Here is a 27378-nt window from a genome sequence, read left to right as displayed (position 1 = left end):
AGTGGTATCGATCTTCATATCTAACTCTCGACAAGAAAACAAGCCGTCGTATTCCCCAAAATGTCCAACTGCTGCTTTAACTCATGGTTCAAACTTTAATAACGTGCTGCATCTTAATCAGCACTAAACGAATCAGGTGTGAAAATAGCACATTTTGAGCCTTTATATGGTGTTTATCTACTTCATCAGCCACACAGCATCCTTGCTACAGAAGCTGTCCTATTTCTTCATAACTTGAGCCAGATGGAGTTACAGCCACAGTGTGTGCCAGTTTGGACCAATCAGCCACTCTGTCTCCTCCACCAGCTTTAATGTTGTGCAATCAGACTCAAAATGATAATGACCTTACTGTCGCCAGAGAATAGAGGTGTCCCTTTATGGTGAGAATAGTTTATTTTAATTTACACAACACAATGAAGCAGGTAGTTCAAACTAGGCAGGAAGACTCGCAGACAGAGAGGTGTAGTGCCAGCATGCATCTAGGGATCGCTTATGGGCCCGGCTTACATTAACTACCACATAACGTTAGAGAGAGACAGAAAGAGAGAGCAGCAGATACCACTGCCAGAACACATTCTCTACATACACCAGTTTGGCTGTGTTTCATCTGCTCTCCTTCTCTGCTTCACTGTATCTGTAAAGGGTGAACAGAAAAGATTAGTCGAATAATCGATTTGTAGATTTTCTTCAATTTTTTGAACATTTTAGGGTTTGAAGTGCTGCTTAAGGAAAACAAGGAAGTTGGTGACGTCACCCTGAATTGTGATGGCCATTTTTCAATATTTTACAACATCTTACATTTATTGAGAAAATAATTGGTAGCTGCAGCCCTCGTGTTGTCTTCAAATTACTTGTTTTGTTCGCCAAACAGTCCAAAACGTAAAGCTTACAGATTCACCTCATTGATTCATGAACAGAACAAGCATAAAAGCTGAGGAACAGAAAAACTAGCACTTAATTGTTTAGTCCTCTATGTAATGTTTAAAAATTGTGATAAATGCTATTCATAATTTCTTCCAGGCCACTGTGATGCCTTCAATTTGCTTGTCCCACAAACAGTCCAAAACCTAAATATATTCAGTTTAATATCATATATGAAGAAGAAAACAGCAAATGCTCATATTTGAGAAGCTGGGACCAGAGACGGTTTGGCATTTTTGCTTGAAAAATGACTGAATTAATAAATTGACTAATCACTGCAGCTCTAGTTGAGTGTGTGCATACATGGAGGGGTGGTGGTATGGAGACAAGTACTTTCAGTGCAAGTCAGGCTCCAACCAAACAGCCCCCTCACACTTGAGTATACTCACTCCTCTACAGAGCTTGAATGGATGACAAGGGACTAGCAGGCAAGATGGCAGCCAGTCCCATGAGAAGCCCAGGAGCTCTCCAAAATCTACACTTTCCTCAATCGTCCTGCTCCCCTTGTCCCAAATCCTACCTTCACGTCTTTATCTCACTCTCTCCATCTGTCTATCTCTGTCTTTGCTCTCTCGCGCTCACTCTATTCTTTATTTAGTAGACACCCACATCATTCAAGTGTATGGGGGATTCCTGCCAGCCCCTCTGACTGCCAATAAGGCCAACCTGTGTTCGTTGAGGGGTGGTGAGGCTTGGCAGGTAAGTAGAGCGAAGATGGATGCCTTAAATGCCGCCCTTTATTTTCTGCTGGCAGACACAGTCGTCCAGGTAATCACTACAGACTTCCTACTATGTACTACCCATGATTACATCTCACGTGAACTAATACTGAGGCGAATGGACCAGCTGGAAGTAGGAAGGTGTTACCTGTTACTTGGATAATAGACATGGTAACGCCTAGTATGTCACTCTTCCTGTGACACTGTCAGTAAGTTCAGCTCCTTATATACAGCGGTTTAGAATATATATGTATTTTCACAGCAGGAAAAGTCATCAAGTGTAATTAATACCATTAACGAGGGCTCTGGTCCATTAATCAGTCAGTCAGTGAGTCAACAAGCACAAGGGCAAGGCCCTGAAAACGGTAAAGCTAAATGGAGTGCAGCCCTCATTAATGTTTAATAATCAATTAATTAATTACAGCTGCGGGTTTCCTACTATGACATGTGAGAATGCCTGTCATGAAAGAGGCCCATGGACTGTGTGAAAATCTCATACAATAGCCAACCAAAAAACTGAAAATATTAGACCAAGTGCTAAGCTCCTGATTACCAACAGTTTAATACAAATATCATTACAAAAACACAATAATTGTACTGTTTACGTAGCCTAATCAGTTATATTCCTAAACTTGCATTTAGCTAGTTTTATCTATTTTGTGGTAACAGCGAAGATAACATTTAATTTAGCCATTACAAATTACTGTGGCAAGACTCACTAGTAGATAATCTAGACTAGTCTAACCTAGCTAGTATTTGTCAATCAATGCAGGCTCTAATTGCAAAATGGCACATCTTCAGCTTTCGATTTTACACATCAAAATAAATGTTGACAGGTGGAAGCCTGTAGCTTAGCATGATAGCACCTAGCGTTAGCTAACTTAGCTATCTGTTAGCCCCAGTTGTACGGTGGCCTTATCATCGTTCGTAAACTGAAGAGTGTTGAATTTCGTTTGAGTTAACGGTCTTTTGACAACACTTACCACTGTTTGGTAGTTTGAATTTTTCCAGATTCCTCAAAGACTTCTATCCAGCTGAAACATAAAAATATTCCGTCTTCTTCTTCTACCTCTGCTTCTTCTTCTTCGATTTTCTGACGGTTATAATCCGTTTGCAAGGAGACATGTTAATTAAGACCTTTTCAGCCACTTCGACAAAATAATGAAAGCCGGTGTGACATACATTCTAGCTCATATTACTATGTATCAACAAAACGGATGTTTTTACAAAGTGATTAATCTTCATCTTCAATCTTATCTATTCATTTAAACAAATGTTATTTCTGACTGGTTAGGCCTATTTCCTGACTGTCATCATCAGTTGAGCACTGAACACAGATCAGAATCAGAAATACTTGATCCCGGGGGGGAAATTATACACCCAAGACCATATTGTGTTTTTGGCAGGTCTAGGCTATGCATAAAGATTGAAATGTATTAATGTAACCTCCTTTCTAAAATGTTGCCCCTTCCGACCTTGACATGTTACTTTTTGTGTCTGCTGGCTCTCATAACTGAATTGAATTACCTGCAGAAGATATGTTGGATTCATTGGTTAAACCTCTCTTCAAGTGATTAATCTTGTGTGATTATACACCATGGATACATGTGTGTTACCACTGTAACATTTAAGGAGGGCAGGCCCATACTGACCTGCACAGTTCAGTGCCCAAGAAAACACCAGAGAAATAAAACCAGGTCTGATGTTGGGAAACCGATAAAAACAACATACGACTTAAGCAGAGCCTTGACAGTTCTTTGCAAATGAGGGCAGTGCTCAAATTGGCCTAAATTGAAGGTAGATTGATGGTCTCACAGAGAAAATCAATGTTAGAAGATATGAGGGCTAGTGTGAAGCATCAGAGATAAATAGACATGACTGGATCTATTTGTTTGTGGACATATTAATCAGGCCCAGCAGTACATCAAGTCAGAAAATGAATTTCAACCCAGCCGATATGAGATTAGTTAAATAGACAGGTCCACAACTCAGATGGAGGAGGCATTAAGCATTTAATGCTTTTCAGGTTGCACACATCACCGTGAAACAAGGCCTCTATTCAAGCTGCACATTTGTACACACAAACAATCCTGGACAAAGTTTCTCTTCCAGTGTGTCGAGCCTCCTAAAAATAATTTAGTGCCCACTAATCCAGAGCTCTCCTTTTCAATTAGTGGGAAGGTCAGGATTGTCAGAGGGAAGCAAATGAAACACAAGCTTAGATTTTAATGAGGATCTCCACTACGGTGAGACTCTTACTGTGATCAAACCAAGTCAGAAAATGTTCCGTGCAGTATTTGATGGGCTGATAGTTTTGTGGTTTTGACCCTTTGTATTTTAGCTGATCATTCAACCTTGGCATAAGAGAAAGGGTCCCCCTCGTCAGCTCTTTCAAGTAGATTCAAAGGACTATGTTGATACAGTGAAGTGGCGCATGAATCATCATTTTAAAAAAGTACAACCTCTCTACCTTTTCCAATTTATGAGATGTAAATACAAAAAAGAAACACCACCAAAAATCTGTCCCATGTTGACAATCCCCATGCCTGCCTCTGGTGTTTCTGAGAGAAGATGATTCATTATCATGTACATATTCCCAGTGCAGGCTGGGATGTTTATGTCTGTAACAAGAAGTCTGAGACTAATTCAGCAGCGTATTATCAAGGCAGTCCTCCTCATTTGCCTCCTTGCCTGCTGTTCTCACCAACGAATTAAGAGATTTAGTGTTACTGGTCGCAGTTTTATTCAAAATGGGATTTTAATATGACTGCTTCTCCAGACTTGCACACCATCGGTCAGCCAGCAGCTTATCAAAAGAGAGCCGTTTCTTGCAGGGATATAGCAGGGATTTAATCTGCAGGCCTGTTTCTTTAGAGACAAATTCCAGATAATCTTGTTATAATACAGCGATGAGATGTCAAAATGTTGCAAATGCAGGAGGAGGAATTGATATCTCTTCTCCTGAGAGACGGCAGTGCAAAAGTTGAGTCAAGCCTTTCATTGAGTGGTTGATAACAAAACTTTTTAGAGAGCTAGAAATAATATCCACATGTTTAATAACAGAATTGAATCCTGAAATACAAGCTGCATAACTCATTAAAGCACCAGTTTTGTGTTTTATTTATCAAAGAAACAAATACATTAATTCCATGGTTGATACATTTATCCATCCGTTTTGAGGAAAAGGATGAAAAACACTCACTGGACATCCATGATCCTCAGAGGATGAATACTAATGACTTTGGTGATCATCGGACTTCTGAAATGTCTCAACTATTGGATTGATTGCCATAAAATTTGGTACAGATATTCATGTCCCCCTCAGGATGGGTCAGGATTGTAATAACTTTGGTGATCCCTTCACTTTTCATCAGGTCGCCTTTTCAAAGACGTTCTTGCACGCCAATGTGTCAAATAATTTGGTTTATGACTGAATATTTGCAAAATGAAAGACATTCCCAGCAGCCTCATCTGTACTGCTAATTAGCAAATGTTAGTATGATAACACGCTAACCATTGCACCTGCTAACCATTAGCATGTTAGCATTGTCATTGTGAGGTTGACATTAGCATTTAGCTTAAAGCACCGCTGGGCCTTATGTGCATTGACAATATAACAGCATATCCAAACAAAAATAAGTTTTGTGACAATCAACACAGTTTTTGTTGAGACTCTGGTGTGTTTTTAGACTAATTCTCTGATCAATTTGGGGCGGTGGCTGTAACCATACCTATCGCAGTTTCACCTTCTGACCAGTAGTCCTCTGATACAGTTTGTGACCATAAATCATATCAGTGCTTTGTGGCTGTAGGTCAGCTGTCATCCCTCCTTCACAAAGTATTTCAGGTCAACCAAACAGGTGGACACATTATAATGTGACACGTTATTTAGGAGTAATTGATTGACTTACCAAACTTTGTTGTTACCTGCATAACAGACCTTGTTTTTCAAGCCTGTGAATGCCAGCCAAATAATTCAGCCTTAAATCACATAACTGCTCAAGAAGAAGAGGTTTTAATAGCAAAATTAGGCGCATCAGGAGAAAGAGGTGCTGCTATTTATGCCAACAATGTGTGTCTTGGGAGGTCATTAGAGCAAGCTGAGTAATTCAGTAAATAAGCTCCTGGCAGAGTCAGTGCACTTCCTCTTTCTAACAACCCCGACATGCCAGCAGGAAGTCAGGCTCCCGGTCAATCAACCCCTCAGAAAACTCAATCCACCTGACTCTGAGCTGTGTTGGGATAAGCAGGAACATGACACAAGTTAGCAAACCAAGAAAAAAAAAAAAAGAAGAAGAACACAGGGAAATTCAATTAAGCTTGAGCTGGAAGCATCTGATAAGTTTATGGAAATTAAAGTTTTATGTAAATCAGTTGTCTGCCTGGCCCTGTGCCAGATCACAAGGGGCTGCACTATATTGCATTCAAATTAGCTGCCTCAGAAAACATTGCATGAAATCTACAGAGGGCACTGCATATTTTAAGAGATTTCATCATCTGCTCACTCTTAACATCTCACCTAGTGCTGTAAAAATGATAAACAACCCATCTCTACAACTATTCAAAATGACTACCCCACTACAGCTCTGCTGCTGCAGCCATTGTTTCCCTCAAATCCATTCACACAAGGTAACATCAGTATTCATTTCTTTCTTTTCTATTCTTTATTTAAACAATTCTCCTTCCGATTTCTGAAGACGACCAGACAAAAGCGTGAGAGTGACACCGTATGCACCAAGTACACTGCAGTCTGAGAGCAGCTCCAGTCAAAGAGTGCAATGACATCTTGTGGACAATGAAAGTAACTTCAGGGACAGACGCAGCACCGTGCAGATACTTTTACTAAGGCATCTCCTTTTGCATTCATTGATCCAGCAGATGCTCCTCTGTAATGGCACTTATGGACACACATCCACTGTAACTACAAATCAGATACTTGACATTTAACACTGTGCATTGCATTTGTTATACTGTGCAATACTATTCTTCACACAAAATAAAAACAAGTCAGTCATCATATGGACAGAAAACAATGAAAATGTACTAATTCACTATAATTATAATAATAATAATAATAATAACAATAACAATAACATTAATAATTATTTCCATAACACTTCCCACACCTTCAAGTGTCGGATCAAATTGTAATTTAAGTGTATGAGTAAAAACACCCTCTTTTTGGAGGCTGAAGGCACAGTCAGAGTAAGATGTCAGTAGGGGTGAGGTCACTGCTGTCTTTGACACCTGCTGGGCAGATGCTACCTTGAGATGGTGGAGCTGGCATGTGATTGGCTAGAGGAAGTAGTGGCAGCACTGAGCTGAGAGAAACCACTATGACTAGACTCCAGACTGGTCATGGATCCCCTAGAAGACAACAGAAAAAGACAGAAAAGAAATGTTAATTCTCAGGCTCAACCAACTACAGGTCGCATGTGTACATGTATAACAGCTATAAAAAAAAAAGGAATCATCATTTCCAGAAATATCACAACATTGATTTTTGATGAACCCACATATGAGCAATGCAGCCTGTGAGTAAGACAGCTTCAGTATGATACAAAGAAAACATGAGACTGACCAGAGGAAAATAAACTCACCTGAAGTCATGGGAGGCCAGCACCTCGGTGTAGTACATGATCTTACACTTGTGGGAGGAGACCTGCAGCGAGGCCAGGACATCGTCCACACGAGGCAGGCTGGAGGCGGAGCAGGCTGGGGAGCTGTGGAAGCGCCACTGGAGGATGTAGAAGCCGGGCCAGCGCGTTACGTGGGAGCCCTGTTTGAACAGAGGAAAGCTGCAGGGTCAATTTGAGACTTTGATGCAACAGAAAAGCAAACAAGGACAAAGAAAGTTTAGATGAAACTGCTTAAAGAAGAACAATCTCCACTATCTTTTCTCTGACCTGTACACTCTCTCCCTCCCTGCAGGTGAGGGCTTTCTCCACCATGCTGTAGTCCTGGCCCAGCACCCAGCTCCTGTCTATCAGCTGAGCATTAACGGCCCCAAGGGACGTGATGCCATGGGCTCCGAGGGTATCTTTCTTAGGAGGCTGTGGGGCCCTCTTGGAATGGTAGATGTTGAAAATCACATCTCCTTTAGACACGTCAAAATCCCAGGTGATGACGGAGGAGGCCTCTGTGATCTCGATCAGCATCTGCAGGAGGATGTAAGGAAATTGGAAACACAGAACGGCAGACAGCAGGCCATTAATCACACGTTTCTCTTCTGCTGCAAGCCTGCAATGCAGATTTCTTCCAGCTGGTGGCACCCTAATCCAAAGTATTAAATCCAGTATACACATAAATTGGAAATGTACAGAAATACCCCCTTGTTCTCACCTTTTACACACTATCAGCACACATAAGGTGGCCCCACTATTTGATACATGTGGATTTACAAGCTGAGACTCCTACCTCATATGGGGCCCCCTTGAAAATACTGGCACTCTTATAGATGGAGTCAGTCAACAGGCGGTTTTCCTCACTCTCCAGCTCCTCTGCTGTCCTGTACAGAGATTTGGGGACCATACCTCCCTCAGGGATGTCACACTGGAGAGGGCAGAAGCAAAAAACCAATGACAACAAGATACAACTCACATTAATATAAGTTTTTATGTGTAAATGTCTCTGATTGTTTGCAAATAGAGGGAGTCACTTGATACACATGCAGGTGATGGACTGAAACCACTTAAACCTGACGCTAAAGTGACTATTGCACACTAAAGGAGGCATAGCACACATTATTTCACCGTGACTAAACCTCACCATGCTGTCCCCTCCCAAGAAGTCGGGGATGATTTCTTTGTCGATGTAGTCCACCAATCCTACTGGACCCTGGTAGTCGTTTCCGGCATAAACTAGGAACTTCTTTCGGGTATTCTCATCAATCAGGGGGCTGACCTGAAAACAAGACATCAGGAGTCATCAGAGAACTGCAACAGCAGGTTCACACATTGTGAACTATAAAAATCAGTCCATGAATATTTGAATTATTCATGCTTAAGAAATAAAACAGGCTGGCTGGTTGATGGTGTTGCTAAGCATCCGCATTTGTACTTTATATTGATTTTATCGTCATAACAGCTCACTGTCTAACTATTTATAATTTAATTTTCTATTTGTTGATAAATAGTTATATCTTTCACTTCTCCAGCTAGAAACTGTTACAGCCCATACTTAAAATCCCCTCATGTAATGCCTCAGCTGTGTACTGCTTTATTACTTTTATTATTGTTGTTCTTGTATTACTACTTATCTTTATTTCTTTGCTGAATGCCATTACTCTTCTACAAACTATGCCAATGAATACTGCTGGAGCAATAATCTAATTTCCCCCATGAGGATCTGCATATTGCATGGTGATAATTAACTTCCTCTCCATTTCTTCTTTATCATTTGCTGATATTCACAACGTTGCACCCAGCTATTAAGAATTCCTATCAGCAGGAATATCTGCGCCTGTACTGTACAACTTCATCCATTCTCCCACAATCAGATGATTCATTAAAAACACATTAGCAGCTGAAAATGTAAGTGCAGGCATTTGTTCTCACCAGGGTCCAGAGCACTGGAAAAACTCTGGGAGCCCTCAGTATGAGCAGGCGACCCAGAGTCTCGGGGTAGTTGGCCTCCACCACCTCGATGATCCTCAGCAGAGCCTTGACACCTGGTCTCCACAGGTGACGCATGTTTAGACCCTCCAGATCCACCAGGCAAGTCCAGCAGCTGACCGACACATTCACATACACATTACATGACTACATAAGCATGTGTTAGCTGTTAACCAATGAGAAACTGACAGAAGATAGATTCATTACTATCTAGGCACCTAATGGGTCGACCGAAGACTCTGGTGTTTTCTTCACAACGCCTCAGTCCCTCCTCATTGATGGACAGGACCTGGGTCACATTCATCAAGTTGTAGCATTAATGTAACTGATGTAATTTAAATGGAAATGTCTATGAAATCTTGTGCTTGTGTAGTCATGTCACCTGTCGAAGTAGCGCCTCTTCTCCCAAGGCTCGTACTAAGCCCTTGGTGTCCATTTGCCCCAGACGCAGGACATACAGAGGACGGCCGTCTAACACACACACACACACACACACACACACACAAATTGTACTACAGAGTAAAATCAATAGGCAGAATGAGTCAGATCCTTTCGTAGTAATGACTTTCACTACACTTAGGACCCCCCCCCCGTCGCCTACTTAAAGGTGGTATTTACTCAAGGTATCAATTTAGCATGTGAACATTCAAAGGGCACTTCCTGTGTTCAAGTCCTGGTGGATCAGCTGAGCTGTTAAAAGCAATGACTAATTTTCAAAAACGGGAGCTTCAACAGATGGTGCTCAGACTTTACAGTCAATAATTAACAGGCCGTTTCAACCCATGTGGACTTTATAAATACAGAGGACTAAATCCCTCTGCCTTTTTTATCTTTACATTCACTGATAAGCGTTCACTTTCAATGTTGACCAACCACAGCACAGTAACAGTGAGCAGTGACATAAAGTGAAAATGAGATGAACTTAAGATAAAGTAGGCAGGTAGCCAGTATTGTTCACACCGTACCTCTGTCGTGGTGGTGCCAGCCTCCAGTGTAATAGTCCTGAAGCAGTTGTGGGCGCTCCCATGTGTCTAACAGGAAGTCCACCTGGTGTTGCTTCCTCCAGGTGAGCGACTGGCACAAGAGCTCCCGGGCCTTGTCCAGGTTGAAGTCTCTGGCCCTCAAGAAGCGCAGCACATGCTGATCCTTTGGAATCTGTACAACAACAGGGGTCAAACCTCCAATGCAAAGCAATGTTAAAAATTGCTGATAAATGCGAAGACATTTCTTGACCTTTTAGTTAATGTATGCTTGTTATTTTCTATCTGTAATCTGCAGCACATGTGGGCGGCAAAACTGACTTCAAGTGTGGAAGCAAGAGCTGAGTCTAGATTGTGTGAGCGTCTAGAAATAAATGTGTATTTTACATAATAGCAGAGACGGCTCTGTAGTCAAACAAAACTGTGTCTGTGTATATGTGACCTTGGCCTTGTGGTTTTCTTGGAGCCACTGGCGCAGTCGAATAAGACAGCTCTCCTGCAGAGGTGTTAAATCACCTAGGTAACGTCTGATGTAGTCAGCATCCAACTTGTCTACAGGCCAAAACACATGTACAGTGTAAAATTAGCACATATCGCATGCATGCAGTGTAGTTTCAACATGAGCAAACATTATAAAATAAGTTGTTTCTGAAAGCTTTTTTTGTTTCAACATTTATTGTTGTCACTATTGTTAGAAATAGTGCCAAAGAGGGTGTTTAGCCTGGTGTGTAACACACAATTAGTGAGATTAAAACTCGGCCATAGTGTTTTAAATTCACAGGGACAATAACATATTCAGCTTTTAAAATACCATTAAATCATTAATTATTTTATTGTTATCACTTACAGACTTAAATCCCCCAATTAACTGTTACTCAAGGACATCACTGGAAAAGATGTAGCTAGTTATTTCTGTAAATAGCTCAATCCTTTCAGTGAATGTATGTAGTGTGAGCCCGTTATTATTAACAATGTGAATGACACATATCTTTTAACTCTCACTATCATTGCACTTGTGTTGATTGCTATTCCATACTTAATTGCGATTAATGAGTAAACACTGACCGTCAGGGGAGCCAGCCACCAGCTCTGTGGGACAGGCCGTGTCTTTACTGTCCATCCCATTCTTAGCACTGTTCACTGGGATGGCTCTGGCAGTGGAGGGCAGCAGCAGCTGGAGCCTGGCAGCGGCAGAGCCAGAGACAGCAGGCGGGGTCCAACGAGGTATGTAAGTAACTCCTTCTTCCTCCAGCTCTCGGAGGTAGTATTCAATAATTTCCTTACCCTGCAACATCGGAAGGAGACAAGACTTCAGGTTAATGTGACTCATCACAGATCTCAGATACTGTAGGCAAATGCAATTTAACACCACATCCACAATTTTAGGTAGATTTTTTACAAATGTGAAAGTCAATTCAAAGATGCAAACCTTTTTAATGCTGGTAGCATACTGTTTCATAGCTATCTTCTCTGCTGTGCTCTCAAAGCCAAAGAAGGACTTAATATCCAGACTGGCTGTCTGTTCGAAGCACGTCCAGTCCTCATTCTCGGGGTGAACCTATAGATCGGGATAATGAATGTATGAAAGTATTTTTAGGTGATGCAAAGCAATGACAGCATTTCATCAAGTCATAATCAGATGTTCAGAGGACATCGCACAGCTCAGCTCATATGATGTATTATAAGTGACTCTACATACTGAAGTACATTTTAAAATGAATGCATCATATACAGCAGATATGATGTTGCTGGTGGGGGTTATGTTGTGTTTTCAGAGGGCTAGGTATTATTAAGAGCCACTTAAGCACATACAGTATCTATATTTGGTGTTATACAAGTTCTATTATTATTTCAGTTTATGTACATTTTGAATAGTGTATTATTGGAGGACTAAGTTAAGATTATGTTTGTATTTGCTATTATTCTGTCTAGAATACAGGTATATCAGATAGCGCTGTAAGGCAGTGTTTAGTGTGCGTGGGTAGAAAAGGTTTAGGACAATTGAAACAAGCTTTTGACCATGTGACCATTTAAGTAGGAATAGAACATCGGGTAATGGACCGGACTGAGATGCAAATTTGGATATAAATCACCTTCCGTGATGTTGTAATCCATCTTCAAATATATACCCGCATTCAACCTCCTGGAGTTGTGAGTACATTCTTGGTTTTCACAAGAAAGTTGGAATGAATTTAGTGGAAACACGAGTCAAAACTGAGACAGACTAAGGTTTGCAGACTAAGTGGCCTTAAACTGGAACTTAAAGCATGGTAAAACGGCTGCTTCAATTGGAGTGAGTCAAGCTACATTGACTTTAAAAACTCCACCTGTTGAATGTTTAATGTATTTGCCACACTATAAGAGGATCACTTAATAATTAATGCACTGAATAGAAAAGCCAGAGTTTTACTGGCATGCACACGCAGCAGCGGGGATCTTGCCTACGACTTCTTTTTTGCACTAGGCATTGTAAAAGTGTTAAACAGAAACAATAAAACAAGCACAACAACAAAGAAATAAAAGTGTCATAGAGGCTCTCTGAGGCTCACCGTGTAGTTGCAGCACTCACGGACAACGACTCTGCTGGAAAAGGTCTCGTTGTGGACCTCAATGTGGAGCGTCCTGTCTCTGCGATTCAGAGTGTTCTTCTGGATGAAGTACAGGTAGTCGACACCAGCAATCTACATGCAAAAGCAAACAAAAATCTGATGGTTCACACCAAAACATTTCTTGGTCTTGACAAACTTTCCTATGTCTGTTCTTCAAAGCAAATCATCTGATTATAGCAACTGTTACGAGTGCTGAATGGCCAAAGGTCAGAGGAGATGTACCCGTTTAAGAAGCCGCGGGGCATCAATGTCGATCACACAGCGTCTCTCAGTTACCAGCGTGGATCCATCCTTGCTTTGGCTCTCGCTGATGATCTCACTGTCCACAAACACCGGGATCAGGGGGCACTTTGGGAACCTCCTCGAATAGGCCTGAGAGGGGGAAAACAAATCACATGTGAAAGATTTATAAAAGTAAATTGGTAAAAGAAATGTGCAGATTCTCTAGTCTCGATGTTGCATTGTTCTAGGTCTTTCCTGCTTATTTAGTTGTATTTTTTTGCACAACAATGGTACGCCCGGCTCTGTTCGTTCTGTTCACACTGGTGTTTTGCTTTTGTCCTGCCCACCATGAGGCAGCTCCCTGATTGTTCAGGAAAGGCTGCTTTGAATGGACCCTTTACAAGAGTGTCACTTGTATTTGTCATAAGAGTAAACTGTGCTGTAATGATAATGACTGACTAAATAGTACAGTACATGTTTTACAGCAGCTCATTTCTGTGTTGGGTTAAGATGCATTTAAGAGTTTAGTGGCTTTAACAGTTTATATAAATACATATTAAAATGTAATGTTTTTTGCATAGCAGCAGCCTGCAGCGGTGGCAGCTTTTACAAGCAGTGACTGCTTTGTGTTTTACTGCCCGCAGCACACTGTATGACCATCTGTCCAAGCCAATTTCACCAGGGCTCACCTGTCAATATGGACTGAGTCGCTGAGAGGCTGTTTCATGATATGCAAAAATAGCCCTTAGACTGTGTAACTAGTCGCTGTGCAGTTTCTAACTATTGACAAGTAACCAAGGGCAGGGAAGGAACTAGACCATCACAGTATAGACAGCTGGCTGTTTAATGTTTTAGAGTAGCCATAAATGAGTTCACCACGGGGTAGAAAACTATCGCTAATACTCTTGAGGTACTCTGAGCCCTAGATGTGGAAATATAATTTGCAATAATTCAGCCCAGATGCCTGGGACTCAAGGGATTTTAAATGTTTGAAGAGCTAAGCTGACTTTACTAGTCAACTACTTGACATGCAGTTAAAAGGAACAAATAATAGACTAATTTTTAATTTTCTCTCTCTAAATTCAAACTTAAGTGCAGGTCTTTCAGCATCACACACACACACAGCTTGTATTGAAAGAGTACAGCCAATGAGGAATCTAATCAATAAGATGGCATTACTCACTGAGCAAATGAATGGGAAAGGTTTCCTTGGTAAATAAGCAGCATTGACTAGTGTTGTGTAACACACAAACACATAGACACTGTGCAGCAAAAACAATACGTTTCACTGATTGCGGACAAATTGAAATCTTTGTCCTACCTATTCCTCTCGGAGCTATAAGCATAAAGGCATAATGGGAGCACAAAAGATAAAAGATGGGCAGAATGTGTTAGCGGAACTGTCAATGGGCCCAGAAGACTTGTGTAACTTCAGAAAATAACATTTTTCTACCATCATATTTCACATTAGCAAGCCAATAACAGTGGCTGTGAGGCAAAAAACTGCTTTATTTCCTTTGGTTATATTGATTAAATGCAATTCTATTTGTGTCAACCATGTAGGTAGCTTAGTGTATATACATCCAAACCAATGTAGTGCATTTCTATCACATAAAGACAGAGAAAGCCATAAAGACGTGTCATGGAAGGTTAAATATTCAGCACCGTGATCAGGACTGGAGTAATAACCTGGAGTGCCAGTGGCAGGATCAGCCAGGGGACTAATGAGAAGGCCCAGAGATAAATGGGAGCGGAGGAGGTGGTAGACTATTCACTGGGCTCTCTCCTTTATGCGGTTCGAGGCCTGGATCATTTCATCAGAGCTGTTATTTACTTTTCACAAAAGGCCTATTTTTGAGATCCTTTTCAATGACGTGCGGTGATGCGAGAGGGATTTCAGAGAGAGACGTTTCATGGGAGATGAAGCTTGTGTAGGTGTTGACTTTGGGCGACTGTTGGGTGAAGGAGTTACAGTCCGCAGAGCAAAGTGTCACTGCAGCATCACGGTCTTTAACCCGCTCTGAGGATATTGCATAAGTCTTTGGCTTAATATGTAACTGCAGAGAACAAGAAACAGACTGTAGAAGTAGGTGAAAACAGACAGCTTCCCATGGAAGTGCACACTTCTTTTAATTTTGTCCTTCTTCTGCTTCACACCGAGTTCCTGTTCTTACATTCATTTAAAGCACTGAGTTGTAGGTTGTCGGTGAAGAAAGCAACATGTGAGTACCATAAGGAGAAATCTTCCACTCAAGGGGGAAAGCAAGTTTATCATACGGAGAATAAATGTTTAGAAATTGGGATCTCTTTTGCTATTTCAGTGGTTTGCCATGGTATGTTGAATACTGCTGCACTAAATCTTCTGCTGACTCACTTTGTTGTGGCCACTTCATAGTGTTACGTCATCCCTGAAATTCAAGGTATATATTATGTTGCCGATTTTTTTTTTTTTTTTTTCAATTGTAGCAATCATACAAAAGAACTCAAGGACTGATCTTCTATAAGCATCATATTGTAATGAAAAGAAAGCAACTGCAACAACAGGACAATACAAAAGTCAGGTTTTAAGAAGCTACAGATGCTTCAATAATGACGTGTAATTTTTACCAACATTTTCTGCATAAATGCATCTAGGGTCAGTTAAAGAGGCTAAACATATAAAATGGTCAGGCTGGCATTGAATCAAGTAGAAAGAAACTTTGTTCTGCTTTAGTTTTTAAGTTTAAAGTTTAATAAGCAGCTTTCTGTGCCACAGCCTCAGGAGAGAAGGGGGCGTACAGTATATTTAGTCCACTCTCTCAACACACAGCATTTACTGCAAGTTAAGTGTATATCAAGAGTGAGACAGATGACCCTGGGAGGCAGACAAGGCTGCTGACGTTTTGTAGGTTTCTGAAAGTGTTTGGTCTCCTGTAAATTACCACGACTGAGACCTGGAATCCAGTGAAAAGGCATTTTATTATATACCTTTAATGTTTAATAAGAGCAAAAGTAGAAGCTATTTAAAGAGAGCAAAGGCCAGAGCCTCAGTTTGAAAGTCCTCTGTCACCCCCCAGTTTACTTATGTAAGATCCTGCAAGTAACGCAGCTCATATCCACTGCTGGACGTGCACACACCACTCACCGCCATTATCAACTCAAATGGATGCTTGTAGACCCGAACAGGGGACTGGTACTCCTGCACCATGGCGGAAACTCTGTTAGACAACCACAAAGACACTGACATGACACAGCAATACCAACATTAAAAAAAGAAGAAGCATGACAGTGATTTAGGTGCCTGTTATAAAAGGTCCATATCAGCTGAACGGGGGTCAGTGTGAGGACTGGAAGACCAGGAGCTTTCACATGGCCCTCATTTGATGCTCAGCTGCACATTTGGGTTAAACCGTAGTCGGTGCAGTAAAGAAGAAGTTTTTTTTGGAACCACCAGATGTTGGCATCCTTACATAACATCAGGCACAGAGAGGGATAAAGCCCGTCTGTAACAGTGTGAAAAGTATACGTGCAGATACTGTCGACAAACGGCCTGAACAGCGAACAGAAAGACGAAGTGGACTTACAGCAGCCTTCAGTCCTCTCCGGTGAATGCAGGATGCCTCACGGTCGCTGTCAAACTCTCTGCGTGTTCTCCATACTGTCAGCTGGGGGGATAAAGTGGACTTTCTCGCATTGTAAACTGCAAAAGGAGAAAGACAGTGGCGTCCGTCCGTCCGTCTGTAGCGCAGACTGTTAACTCCGCCTTTCACAGACAAACAGGAAGTCACTGTCACACTTTTTTTTTTTTTTTTTACCTCCAGAAGTTCTAGTATCTGACGTTTTATTGTGAAGGGCCCACACACTGCTTTACATTTCTAACTCAAATGTATCGACCAAAATTCATTTAGTACTTTTTTACAGCAGACTGATAGTTTGAGGTCGTACATTAAAGAAAATTCGGAATCTTTTAATATGAGCATAATTGTAATAATTACGATTGCACGTTTTAATTTGCTGTAATCAATTACAGCTGAGCAGTTATAAGTTATATGTTTGCATTTGACATATTAGTCGTTATTCTAATGATTTTGCTCAGTAGAGCCAATCATTAGGCCTCCCGGGCACAGGCCCTAGGTGTCTCCTCAATCTGTCCATGGTGTCAAGGTCTTCCTAAAATGGAAATGAAGATTTTAATTGATAATGACATCAGTGATTGACTTTAGACTCAAGGAATTTACGTTTGACTTATTGAAGCCTAATTAATTTTACATGAGTGTATAGCTTCAACCCAGCTGCTTGCGTCCGCCATCTGTTCTTCACCTTGCAGGTGTTAGAGCTGCAATATAATGGCTTTTCTGTTTATTTTTCTCAAAATACACTTTTTTTCCCCTCTTCATTCAATTGTTGTCCTGACTGTGCCTTCCTGATTCTCTGTCATACAAGTGTGTGAGTACATTTTTTATGGATTTATTCTGCAAAAGGTACTGTATCACAATGATCTTTCAGTTCTGTCCTTTACACAGTTATAGTGAATACTGATTGGCAGCTCTGTAATGCCAGCTTTGTATTGTATCCAGGAACATTATTTTGTAGAGGTGTTTGCTGCCTCTTTACAGCCTCACATTAGCTGGTTCAGGGAGATGCAGCTGGTCCCCACATTGAGGCTCCTGAAGCAGCATCTGGGGGGGGGGGGGGGGGGGGGTTCAAAGCTTCTGGATCTGGCAGCCTACAAAAGGTAGTGGAGTCCAGCAGGGGACTTCCTGAGAGGGGGAAGTGGAGTTCAGATGATAAGCTCTTTTTCCTAATCAGCCTCAAGCACAGAGAATAATGTTGCCATGCAACATTATATAGTGCAACTGAGCAGTCATTCGGGTCTTTCTCTGAAAATACTTCACAAAAGATGTGAGATTTGGGTTCATTTCTCAGTCAGGCTTGTGGCTGTCAGTTGTGGCAACAAACCATATGGCTGTTGTTCTGGCTATTTGACCTTATTTAAGTTTTGTTTTTCACAATTGAGCTGCAATTTTAATGGCGATGGACAAATAAACTCAAACCACCTTCATCATCATAGTAACAAAAAAGGCTGACTTCAGGCTTACATCAAGACGGATCCTTTCCTGCAAGCCTTTCTCAAAATGTCATCCCTTTTTCCTGAGAGGTTGAGTTTGGTTATTTTCACTGAGGATATAAAAGTTGGGGTGTCATTTCCATTTAATTTCGACTCTATGATGACAAAAGTGATTACTTTGAAACTGACATCCCGCCTAGTCGAAGTATATCACAAACACAGTGACTCATCTGCTCCTTCTGATTAAAATAATCACCTCCATGCTCAGTTGTTTGTGATAATTGTAGTCTAGCAAAGGAAAATATGAACACTGAAGTTTACTGGCCGCCTCCTTTCAGCTCGGCTCAGCTCTCTGAGCTCATCATCCTATTTAGAATCCTCTTAGCGCTCCTGTCTAATTAACTCTAATAATGACTAAAGCATATTGGATGTATTTCTCTCCTGAACGCTGCCCAGACTGCACAATGACTCCGCACACCTCAGGCACTGTTGAGCTGAAACCTCTGACAATAAATCTCATGGAGATTATGCAGCCACACAGCTTCTTTTCTTTCCCTCATGCAACGGTAATCCAGAGCATAAATAAACCTCTTTTCATCAGCTGTTCAGCCACAGTAATAAAAGAATAATGTGCACAGAAAGTAGGATCTGTTAAATAAAATGGTGCATTATTGTACCAACATTACAAGCATTGACTCATAAATAAAAGGACTATATGACATCCAGTCAGTGTCCCTTTGGATGTAACTTTTTAAGTCAAATGTGACTTAGTGATACAGACGATGAGGTTGCGTGTGGCTGTTCAGCTCAAGTGATTACAGTTTCATATAGCTCCTGAAACTTTGCCGGTTTCCTCCTCTGTTTCTCCGGGGAATGCACCTTAGGGAAGAAGTCAAGTTGAATTGGAATTGAAATGGAGGCCATCACAGAAAAATATAAAAAAGAAATAGACCGAGCTTTGAGGAAATGATTTTCAGATGAACTCAGAATTTATTCAGAAGCAACAGAATTTAGCACTGTGAATTAGATCATTTGAAATTCAATTCCAGTTCCCTCTTCCTATTCCTACCCAACACCATCCTCGATGAAGTGTGTGTGTGTGTGTGTGTGTGTGTGTGTGTGTGTGTGTGTGTGTGTGTGTGTGTGTGTGTGTGTGTGTGTCTGTATATGAGTGTGAGAAGAACAGGCAGTGAAGATATTCCAGGACAGATCACAACCAGTGTAACTTGTACTCCTGCAGTTGCCAGGAGGTACATGGATAGCTCAATTAATTAACTCAGCTAATATCACAAATATGACTGAAGTTATGATTTGATTAAAATATATATACACATATTTGTGTTAAGGTGGAAAATAAACAGCCAAATAGGATTACAAATTGTGCTTGCGCTTTAGAAAATCTACAATAACTAGTTGCTGCCCATCAACCAACGAGTCAGTTCACCCTCTGTTGCAATTGACAATGCAAACTAACAAAAGAGCACAGAAGTTGATATAGTTAGCCAAATGTAATGGATAAATGGTGGAAACTGTTAATGTAATGGATAAACAGTAGAAATAGTGAGCTAAAAGCAATAGACAAACAGTTGAACAGCTAAAACAGTATTGAATAAACATTTGAAATAGCTTAAAGTAAAGGATACAAGTTGAAATGGGTAGCTAAAAGAAGATAAACTGTTAAACTAAAAGTAATGGATAAAGATCTTTGATTGATCTGTGTCCTCTGCTTATTGTAGCATATATATACACAACGTGTAGCAAAGTTTAGAAGGTAGAGACACAGAAAATCTAATTCAGCATCACATTGCTGGTAAAAGATTGGTTGTTTCATTTGGTTTCATTTCTTGTTGAAGTAAAAGGATCCAACAACGAAAGTTAACAAATCTTTTATTGTCGACATAGCATGGCAAATCACATTAATTCGGCATGTCATGAATTTAAACTGTCTGAGATGAAATGTGTTGAATGACGAGTAAAAGCGAAAGCCTGCTTGATTAGCTTTCAATGAGACTTAATGGGTGCAAAACTCTATCTACTAGTACTTTTCTTTGTTTGTTTTACATTGTTTGTTTTACATTGGATTGTTTATTATGCTATTACTGGACTGTAATATTTACTCATAAAAAAAGGATGAACAAAATATTAATGAATCCTTCAAGCAAACATCTACAAAGAGAGTGAGATATACATTTCCCCAATGAAAACTCTTTCATCTGCGGTAATGAACAGTTGATCTGACGATTTGCAAGCTGGTCAGATGAGACAGCAACACACTTAGTGCAACAGCGTAAAGGTCAAACTACAAGGAGTGAGCATGGGAAGCTTATTAGGCTTATTAGTGATTCAACCCGTGACAGCTCCTGAGAGGGATTTGTTTATTGTTTGAGTGGGACAGTTGCAGGTCAGGTAGGATGACAGTTGCAGTAATACCAGGCAAGGTAAACACGGGACGTAATGATCAGATTCACTGTTTCCTATTTTCTTTCTCACATCTCTCACAAAGGTGGTTGTTGTTCATTAACTGTCCACTTGAGGTCCTCAGTCCATTACCAATAACTGGAAGAAAAAAAATGAACAGGACATTGAATGTAATGTGTTATATGTAAATAATGAGGGTTGAAGTAGGTAAGTGAAAGGTGACATTATGTATATTGGTAAAAACATATACCAGGATACTCTTCATACCTCTTTGAGTGCCGTGGACAACTTCCCTCCCTGAAGCTGGGAATCAAGCTGACACACCAGACTAAAACATCTACTCCTGGGCTTCCTCCATAAGCACAGCCTGCAGCTCCACTCTCACTCTCCAATGTCAGGTTTATATTAAAATTCAGAGCACCTGCAGAATATCTCTGACGTGCTGCGTAGTCTAAGATACTGTGTTTTTAATACCAAAGGTTGTATTATTATTCTGGGACTCCCAGCTTGTGTGAAGGCCTGTCATAGACTGAAGGTCAAAACAAACCCACTTAAATAATAATGGTGTGTATACTGTATGTTTGAATGTCCAGGTGGACATATTTTTAATTGCAGAGTTGAGAATACAGAATCTGCTCTGTGAGTTATGCTGTCTGAACTGTGAGGGATTTCTTGTTATTGGGTGTCTTATTGAAGTGGGAAGAAATCGTGTAACTCTTTGATTCAACTGGTGCAATATAAAAGCAATGCCTGAGATGTTCTACTTGTGTTTTTTAACAGCGAAATGATTTCCTCCCCTGGTCTCCTCCACCCACACACACTAACCCTGTGGTGTATAAGCACCATGCTTGCTGCTCAGTACACTCATGAATCTAATCTTAAAGCATGCTGGCGAGCAAGGAAGGAAAAACAAACCAACACGAGGAGAAGATTTGTTCTTGGCTGATAGAAATAGATTATTGTTTTTCCCTGATTAAGACTGGACTTGCTGTAGAGTCATGTCAATCCTAGATAATTGTACTGATACTGAATTTACACCCAGGAGGAACAGCAGAAAGACATTCATTAAGATAACACATTTGTGTACAAAGTAGGGGTTATTTTTTACCTTGACATTCTTCAGAAATCAGAGGATATTGTGATGATGAATTCTGTCAGGAGTTATATCTCCCCTCTTACAGAAAGTGGCATGACTGCCACCTCTTGTTGTCACTTTTTTTCAGCAGTGTCAAACGTCCAGCCCTCCACACATCAGCATGGTCACGCTCTCCAATAACTGTGGCACTGCAGCTGCAAAGGGTAATGAAATACATCCCACCCCCTCTGTAAAAACCCCACATCAAACGGTGCCAGCTTCTATTACACCCCTAAAGATCACATTTGAAACAGAAAAGAGGAATGAAGTGTGATTTATGAAATCCCATGCCTCTAATCTAAGAGGAAAAATAGATTCTTGAAGTGCACACTTGTTCAAAGAAACATCAAGCGGAGCCAGAAAACTTAAAATTAGCCTTCTAAAATCACTGTAAGACAGAAAATCACATTATTGCCTGGGAGCGGGCGAAAATAATTACATCTGAGAGCAATACATTCCAACACTGGATTAAAGAGGATATGGAGAAAAGGAAACAGACCCAGCAGACGGTGAAACAAGATGAGGGAGGCAGCCAGCTATCCCACACATGCAACACCGTCCTCACAAAACTACAACAGATGCCACACTCATGCCTTCTCCCAAACATATTAGCCCTGGACGCATACTTCTCCACAACACCTGTGACATTTCTGCAGAAAGGCTGCAGACTTCGGAGCATGCCAAAACTGTCAAGGTTAAAAAATTCTCCCCAATTTGTCCGTATGCTACAAAAGGCACATGGCTAGTAGAGCAATGCTAATAGGTGTTTGCTTCAATCATAGAGGTGCTGTGCCGGCAGCTAAAGTTGCCAAAAAACATTTGGTATCTATAGAGTTGGCAGCTGCAGCGAGTTCTTATTTAGGTGTAATGATGAAAATTGCAAATTAGTAAATCTATGATGTGCCGGTTTTCTGATATCAAGACAGACTGCAAGACTCTGGACTCTGAGGCGCAACATGACAAATTACTCTTCCCTCAATTCTGCTCAGAATCAATCATCATGATGTATGCTTCCAGTGCCCTTTCATATTCAAATGAGGAAGATGTTGGAGCGCGCAGAGTCCGGGCAGCTGGGGAAAGAAAAACCCACTCAGGAGATTTAAAGAAGGGATCATCATCTCATATCAGTCATCTTGTCTCGGCTCTGTTGCTACGTCCCGACGTCCGTCAATCGTTTAATGGAGATTTTCACCTCGTTAACTGGGAAAGACCATGTTGTGTTCATGTTCAGGTGGTCATCAGTTAACTGGGAAGTATCACAGGCAAGGTATAAATCATTGAAGCCAGGCATAAATTCTTGTTAACTGCCTGGATGTTTTATTAATCACATGGCATTACACATAAGCTTATTTGGATATAATTACCATTAAACTGGACTTACAGGAATAATTCGACTTTCTGGGAAATATGCTTATTTGCTATCCTGCAGAGAGTTAGATGAGAGAAAATCGATACCACTCTCATGTCTGTATGCTACAGCCAGGAGACAGTTAGCGTAGCTTAGCATAAAGACTGGAAACATGTGAAATCAGCTGACCTGGCTCCGTCCAAAGGAAACCAGGGATTGAATTTCAAAAAAGCAGATTTCTTGTTTAACTGAACACAAATAATAAACTTGTAAGGCATCATGTGAAATGGCTTTATATTAAATTGACTGACAGTGAATTGATTTAAATTAACTTGAAGCTATAATTTCAAAATATGGCTTTTCTTGCATGGTCTATTGTAATTGATACTTATTCAGCTTCCCGACACACACCTCTGGGCAGGAGTGTGTTTTATTCACTGCGTTTGGCAGCTGGAAGGCATCGCTTCCCCCACGGCTGCCGCTAGCTGCTTAACAGCCTTATTCTCTTTTCATACTCTGGCATTTTCAGTAAAGATATCACCACGCAGTATATTGCATAAGACGTCCACATATATACTGTGTCAACATTTATTCTTCTGTATGAGCAGACAGCGTGTGTGGGAGACGACGCGACGCGGTGTGTGCTGCTCTCAGCTGCTGACTTTCTCTGAATACATCCAGCTTCACAGGTGATGTTAGAGTCCTCAGGTGTGCAGAGATCCAGAGGTTTTTGGTAACTTGCTGTCACGTGATCGTGGTGACATGTAATTAGCAATAGCTGTGTCCGTCAGTGTGCGGGGGGGGGGGGGGGGGGGGCTTAACTAGCTCAAATGAGATCAATTAAGGTGGAAGACTGTAGCAGGGAGACGTGACAGTGACATGCCAGTCTGATTTATTTGTCCACACACACTTATACACACACCCCTGCTTCATTTTAGTGTCACTCTCTGCTGCACGGGGAATAATTATCGTGCCATTACGTAGATCTAGCAGCTCAGGAAACAATTCTCTGTAATTACATTGTCAACCTGTATGAAATGACTTGCTTGTGCATGTGGCATAAGTGATTGGGATTAGTAACTACGGCAGCATCTTTTATTAGATTTCTCAAAATAGCTGATGTACAATGCAGATCATTTCAGCAACTCTGAAAAAACTGGCACTACAATAATTTCTCTCTTAAAGAAATAGTACTGACTGTCTGGAGAAACTGTGAGGAAGACTCAACGTTTCCTGCGAGCATCCTCTGTTGCTAGTGTCTTTTCATTTGGAGAGTTTAAAGACAACCGCACACAGAGGTCAGACACACCAACAAACACAACACTCTCCATTATACAAACCTTTACTGAGTCACGGATTAATCCACAGCAACAGACAGGAAGTCAGGGGAATTGATTAGCCAAGCGTTGAATCATTTATCAAACATCGTCTTTTGCTAACAGTGAGCTGAGGTACTCATCTGAAGCGTTCCAGGGTGAAAGAACATCTTTAATCATGGGTAAACATCTTAATGATTTACCAGACAGGATGTGCGTTTTGGCACAAGGCCATTTGCCGCTTAAGGGACGTCATCTGTGGCAGGGCCGCCGCAAACGAAGCCGGGCAAAGCTGACAGAAACGGCATCTCAAATGCTCCAGATGAACACAGAGATATATATATATACAAGGCTACACAGGAAAAGCCTGGGGTCAAAATCATGCTCATGTATAGATTTACAGTCATTATTACTGTGGAATGAGAGCTAAAGCACTTCACTGTAACAGGGACACGTGCCGCAGTTAGTGAACTGAAATGTTTTTCATGAGCTGCATCAATCTGCAAATGGAAATAATTGACTTTGAATTTTGTCTGACAGTTAACTTGTTAACTGGATAGGTCTCCATCCTGGGATAAAATGAGGACTCAGGGAACTAACTTAGTCAGTATAGTCAATAGTCAATTTAGGGCCAGCCCTATAAAGCAACTTCAGATGGTGGATTTTGGAGCAATCCAACTTCCTCTACAATTTTAGGTACGTAATAAAACTGCCTGATGGGTTGCTCCAGCTTTTAATGACAATGTATGATCATTAACCAGCATTCTCAGGATCTTCCTTGCGCGCCAGGACCTGCAGTGTTTTTGTTTGCACTTGGGCATTTTTGACCACTGTGACCCTTTAAGTACAAGGATTCATAGACTATCCCTTCACTTGTCCAGCTTCAGGGACCAACTATAACTTTTAATGCAGGTGCAGCAGTTTCTCTCTCTCTCTCTCTCTCTGCAGTTGATCTTTGAGAACATACTGTGCAGACCCTACCACCCGGAGTCTCTATCTTCCTCCCCTCTGCAGCCCTCTCACCTCCTGTATCAATCTATACTTCACTAAATAACTCATAAGAACATGCAGCATGCTGGCTGTAAAACTGCACAACACCTTTGATCTCACCAAAAACTTTTACATCAAGGTCCTAACAACACTGATCTAAGAAAACATGTTTTTCTCCGACTTCTGTAGAGAGCTCTGGCCTTTCACAGTATATGCTTGGTATGGCGTTTGTAGAAGATCGCTTTGAAGTTGCCCAGAGAAGCCCTAATAAAAACTGTCATATACACATGCTGCATTTTCCTTTTCTGTCATCTCTCTTCCTCTTCACTCTTTCCAGACTCTTCTAATAAAACCAGCCACCGGCCTCTAATCCATCTGCCTTGATTATTTTTCAATCATTTGTCTTCTCATCTCTGTCTTCTTTGCCTCTGATTCATTTTCTGAGCAGGATGGTCATTCTTTTTCCACCTCTCTCCCATACACCCAATTCCTCTCACACCTTCTCCATCACTTGTATTATAGCTTGACAGTCCACTCAGACAGAAGGGTCACCGGGGCGGATGGACTGTCGAGGGATGAGGATCTCTCTCTCTCTCTCATCTCTCTTCCTTCACTCTCTCAGCCTTCCTTATTTGTCAGGACTGAAGGTATGCAGTCACCAAGCCTCTCGCTGTGCCCCTCTCTTCAGTCAAAAGCTGCCACTTCATGTCCACACAAGGCTGTGGAGGATTGGTTCCTATATGTCTAGTGTGCCACACAGTCGGCTCTACAGCCTCAGTAATGGAGTGGCTTCTGCAATTGTACAGAGGCTGACAGTGAGACAGCTGTGACAGATGCAGTCTGGGCGTCCGCTGCTGGAGCTGGCAGTGGCATCCACAGATGAGGATGACTCAGTCACTGAGGATGACTGCGGAGTGGCCTCTTGACTTCTCATTGTGCTCTACACTGCCACTCAGGACATGCATTACTGAGGAAATACATACAGATTGGTCTAATATGAAATGTGTCCATTTACTGTAAGAGGGTGGCATATCCAGCAGAATGAGGTTCTGCCTGGAGGCCATAACTCTGTCAGCAGGAGGTTGGAAGTGCAGCAAATATGCACCTGAGCACATGTGGAAAAAATAAATAAAGGATTTCCCAGGACCTCATAACTTTGACTTTCCTCTGCCAAAAAAAATTGAACTTAAGTGGAACCATCACAGAATATGTTCTCACAAAAAGGCACCCTTGTCGGCTTTCCAGCCAAGCTTTGGTAGTGGTGCAATTTAAGGGAATAATTCAACATTTTGAAAAATACCCTTATTACTCAGTCTCTCCCAGAGTTGGATGAGAAGATTGATACCAATCTCACATCTGTTGGCTACAGCCAGAAGTCGGTTAGCTTAGTTTAGCTTAGCATGAAGGCTGGAAACTGAGGAAAACACCTATCCTGGCTCTGTCCCAAGATAACACAATCACTTACTAACATGTTGCATCTTGTTTGTTTAATCCAAACAAAAACCAAATTCACTGCAGCCAGTCAAAAAATAATCCTACACAGAACCAAACAACTGCATGGCTGCTGGCTGTAGAATAATATTTAACAAATAGACATTCTGAATACTGAATACATTTTTATTATTGAAATGTAGATTATAGCTACTTTAAGTGTAATTTCGATTTGGAGTCAAACAGGTGGATAAAACCTGCATGGTGTTTAAGATAAGATAAAATAAGATAATCCTTTAGGAACCCCTCAGCGGGGAATATTGCATTGTCCCAGCAGCATACAGGATAGTGCAATAGATAATAAAACAATAAAGACTGTTATAAAAAAGCTACTAAAACTAAAAAAACAACTGTAATTTACAATTTTACAAGTTGACAGAAGAAAGAAATAAAGGTAAAGGGATTGTACTGTATTGCACATCGAGAGGTGTGGGTATTGCACCAGTTTATTAAATAGTTATGCCTAACAGAGTTTGCATTAATGATGTGATTTCTGGCAAACTATGCCATGAAGCAGCTTTTAACAGCAGCAACGGGAGCTGGTGCAGATCACATTGTGTATAGTGTAT

General features: G+C 41.1%; 1 protein-coding gene across 1 annotated transcript; it reads right to left on the bottom strand.

Moving 5' to 3' along the window:
- Window positions 1–4750: 4750 nt before the first annotated feature.
- On the bottom strand, window positions 4751–16768 carry LOC139299837 (SEC14-like protein 1). The gene is made up of 16 exons (XM_070922765.1): window positions 16628–16768; window positions 16189–16261; window positions 13065–13214; window positions 12783–12914; window positions 11663–11791; window positions 11299–11518; window positions 10676–10785; window positions 10219–10408; window positions 9636–9724; window positions 9472–9542; window positions 9197–9368; window positions 8409–8543; window positions 8058–8192; window positions 7547–7798; window positions 7241–7419; window positions 4751–7007 (listed from the first exon to the last, which is right to left on the bottom strand). Exons 2-16 carry the CDS (start codon window positions 16249–16251, stop codon window positions 6902–6904), a joined length of 2133 nt encoding a protein of 710 aa, XP_070778866.1. The 5' UTR covers window positions 16252–16261; window positions 16628–16768; the 3' UTR covers window positions 4751–6901.
- Window positions 16769–27378: the final 10610 nt, after the last annotated feature.

This window comes from Enoplosus armatus, chromosome 17, assembly GCF_043641665.1.
Source record: "Enoplosus armatus isolate fEnoArm2 chromosome 17, fEnoArm2.hap1, whole genome shotgun sequence".
NCBI classification, from domain to species: Eukaryota; Metazoa; Chordata; class Actinopteri; order Centrarchiformes; family Enoplosidae; genus Enoplosus; species Enoplosus armatus.
The sequence above is the reverse complement of the archived record's forward strand: the minus strand, read 5'-3'. Positions and strand labels throughout refer to the sequence as shown.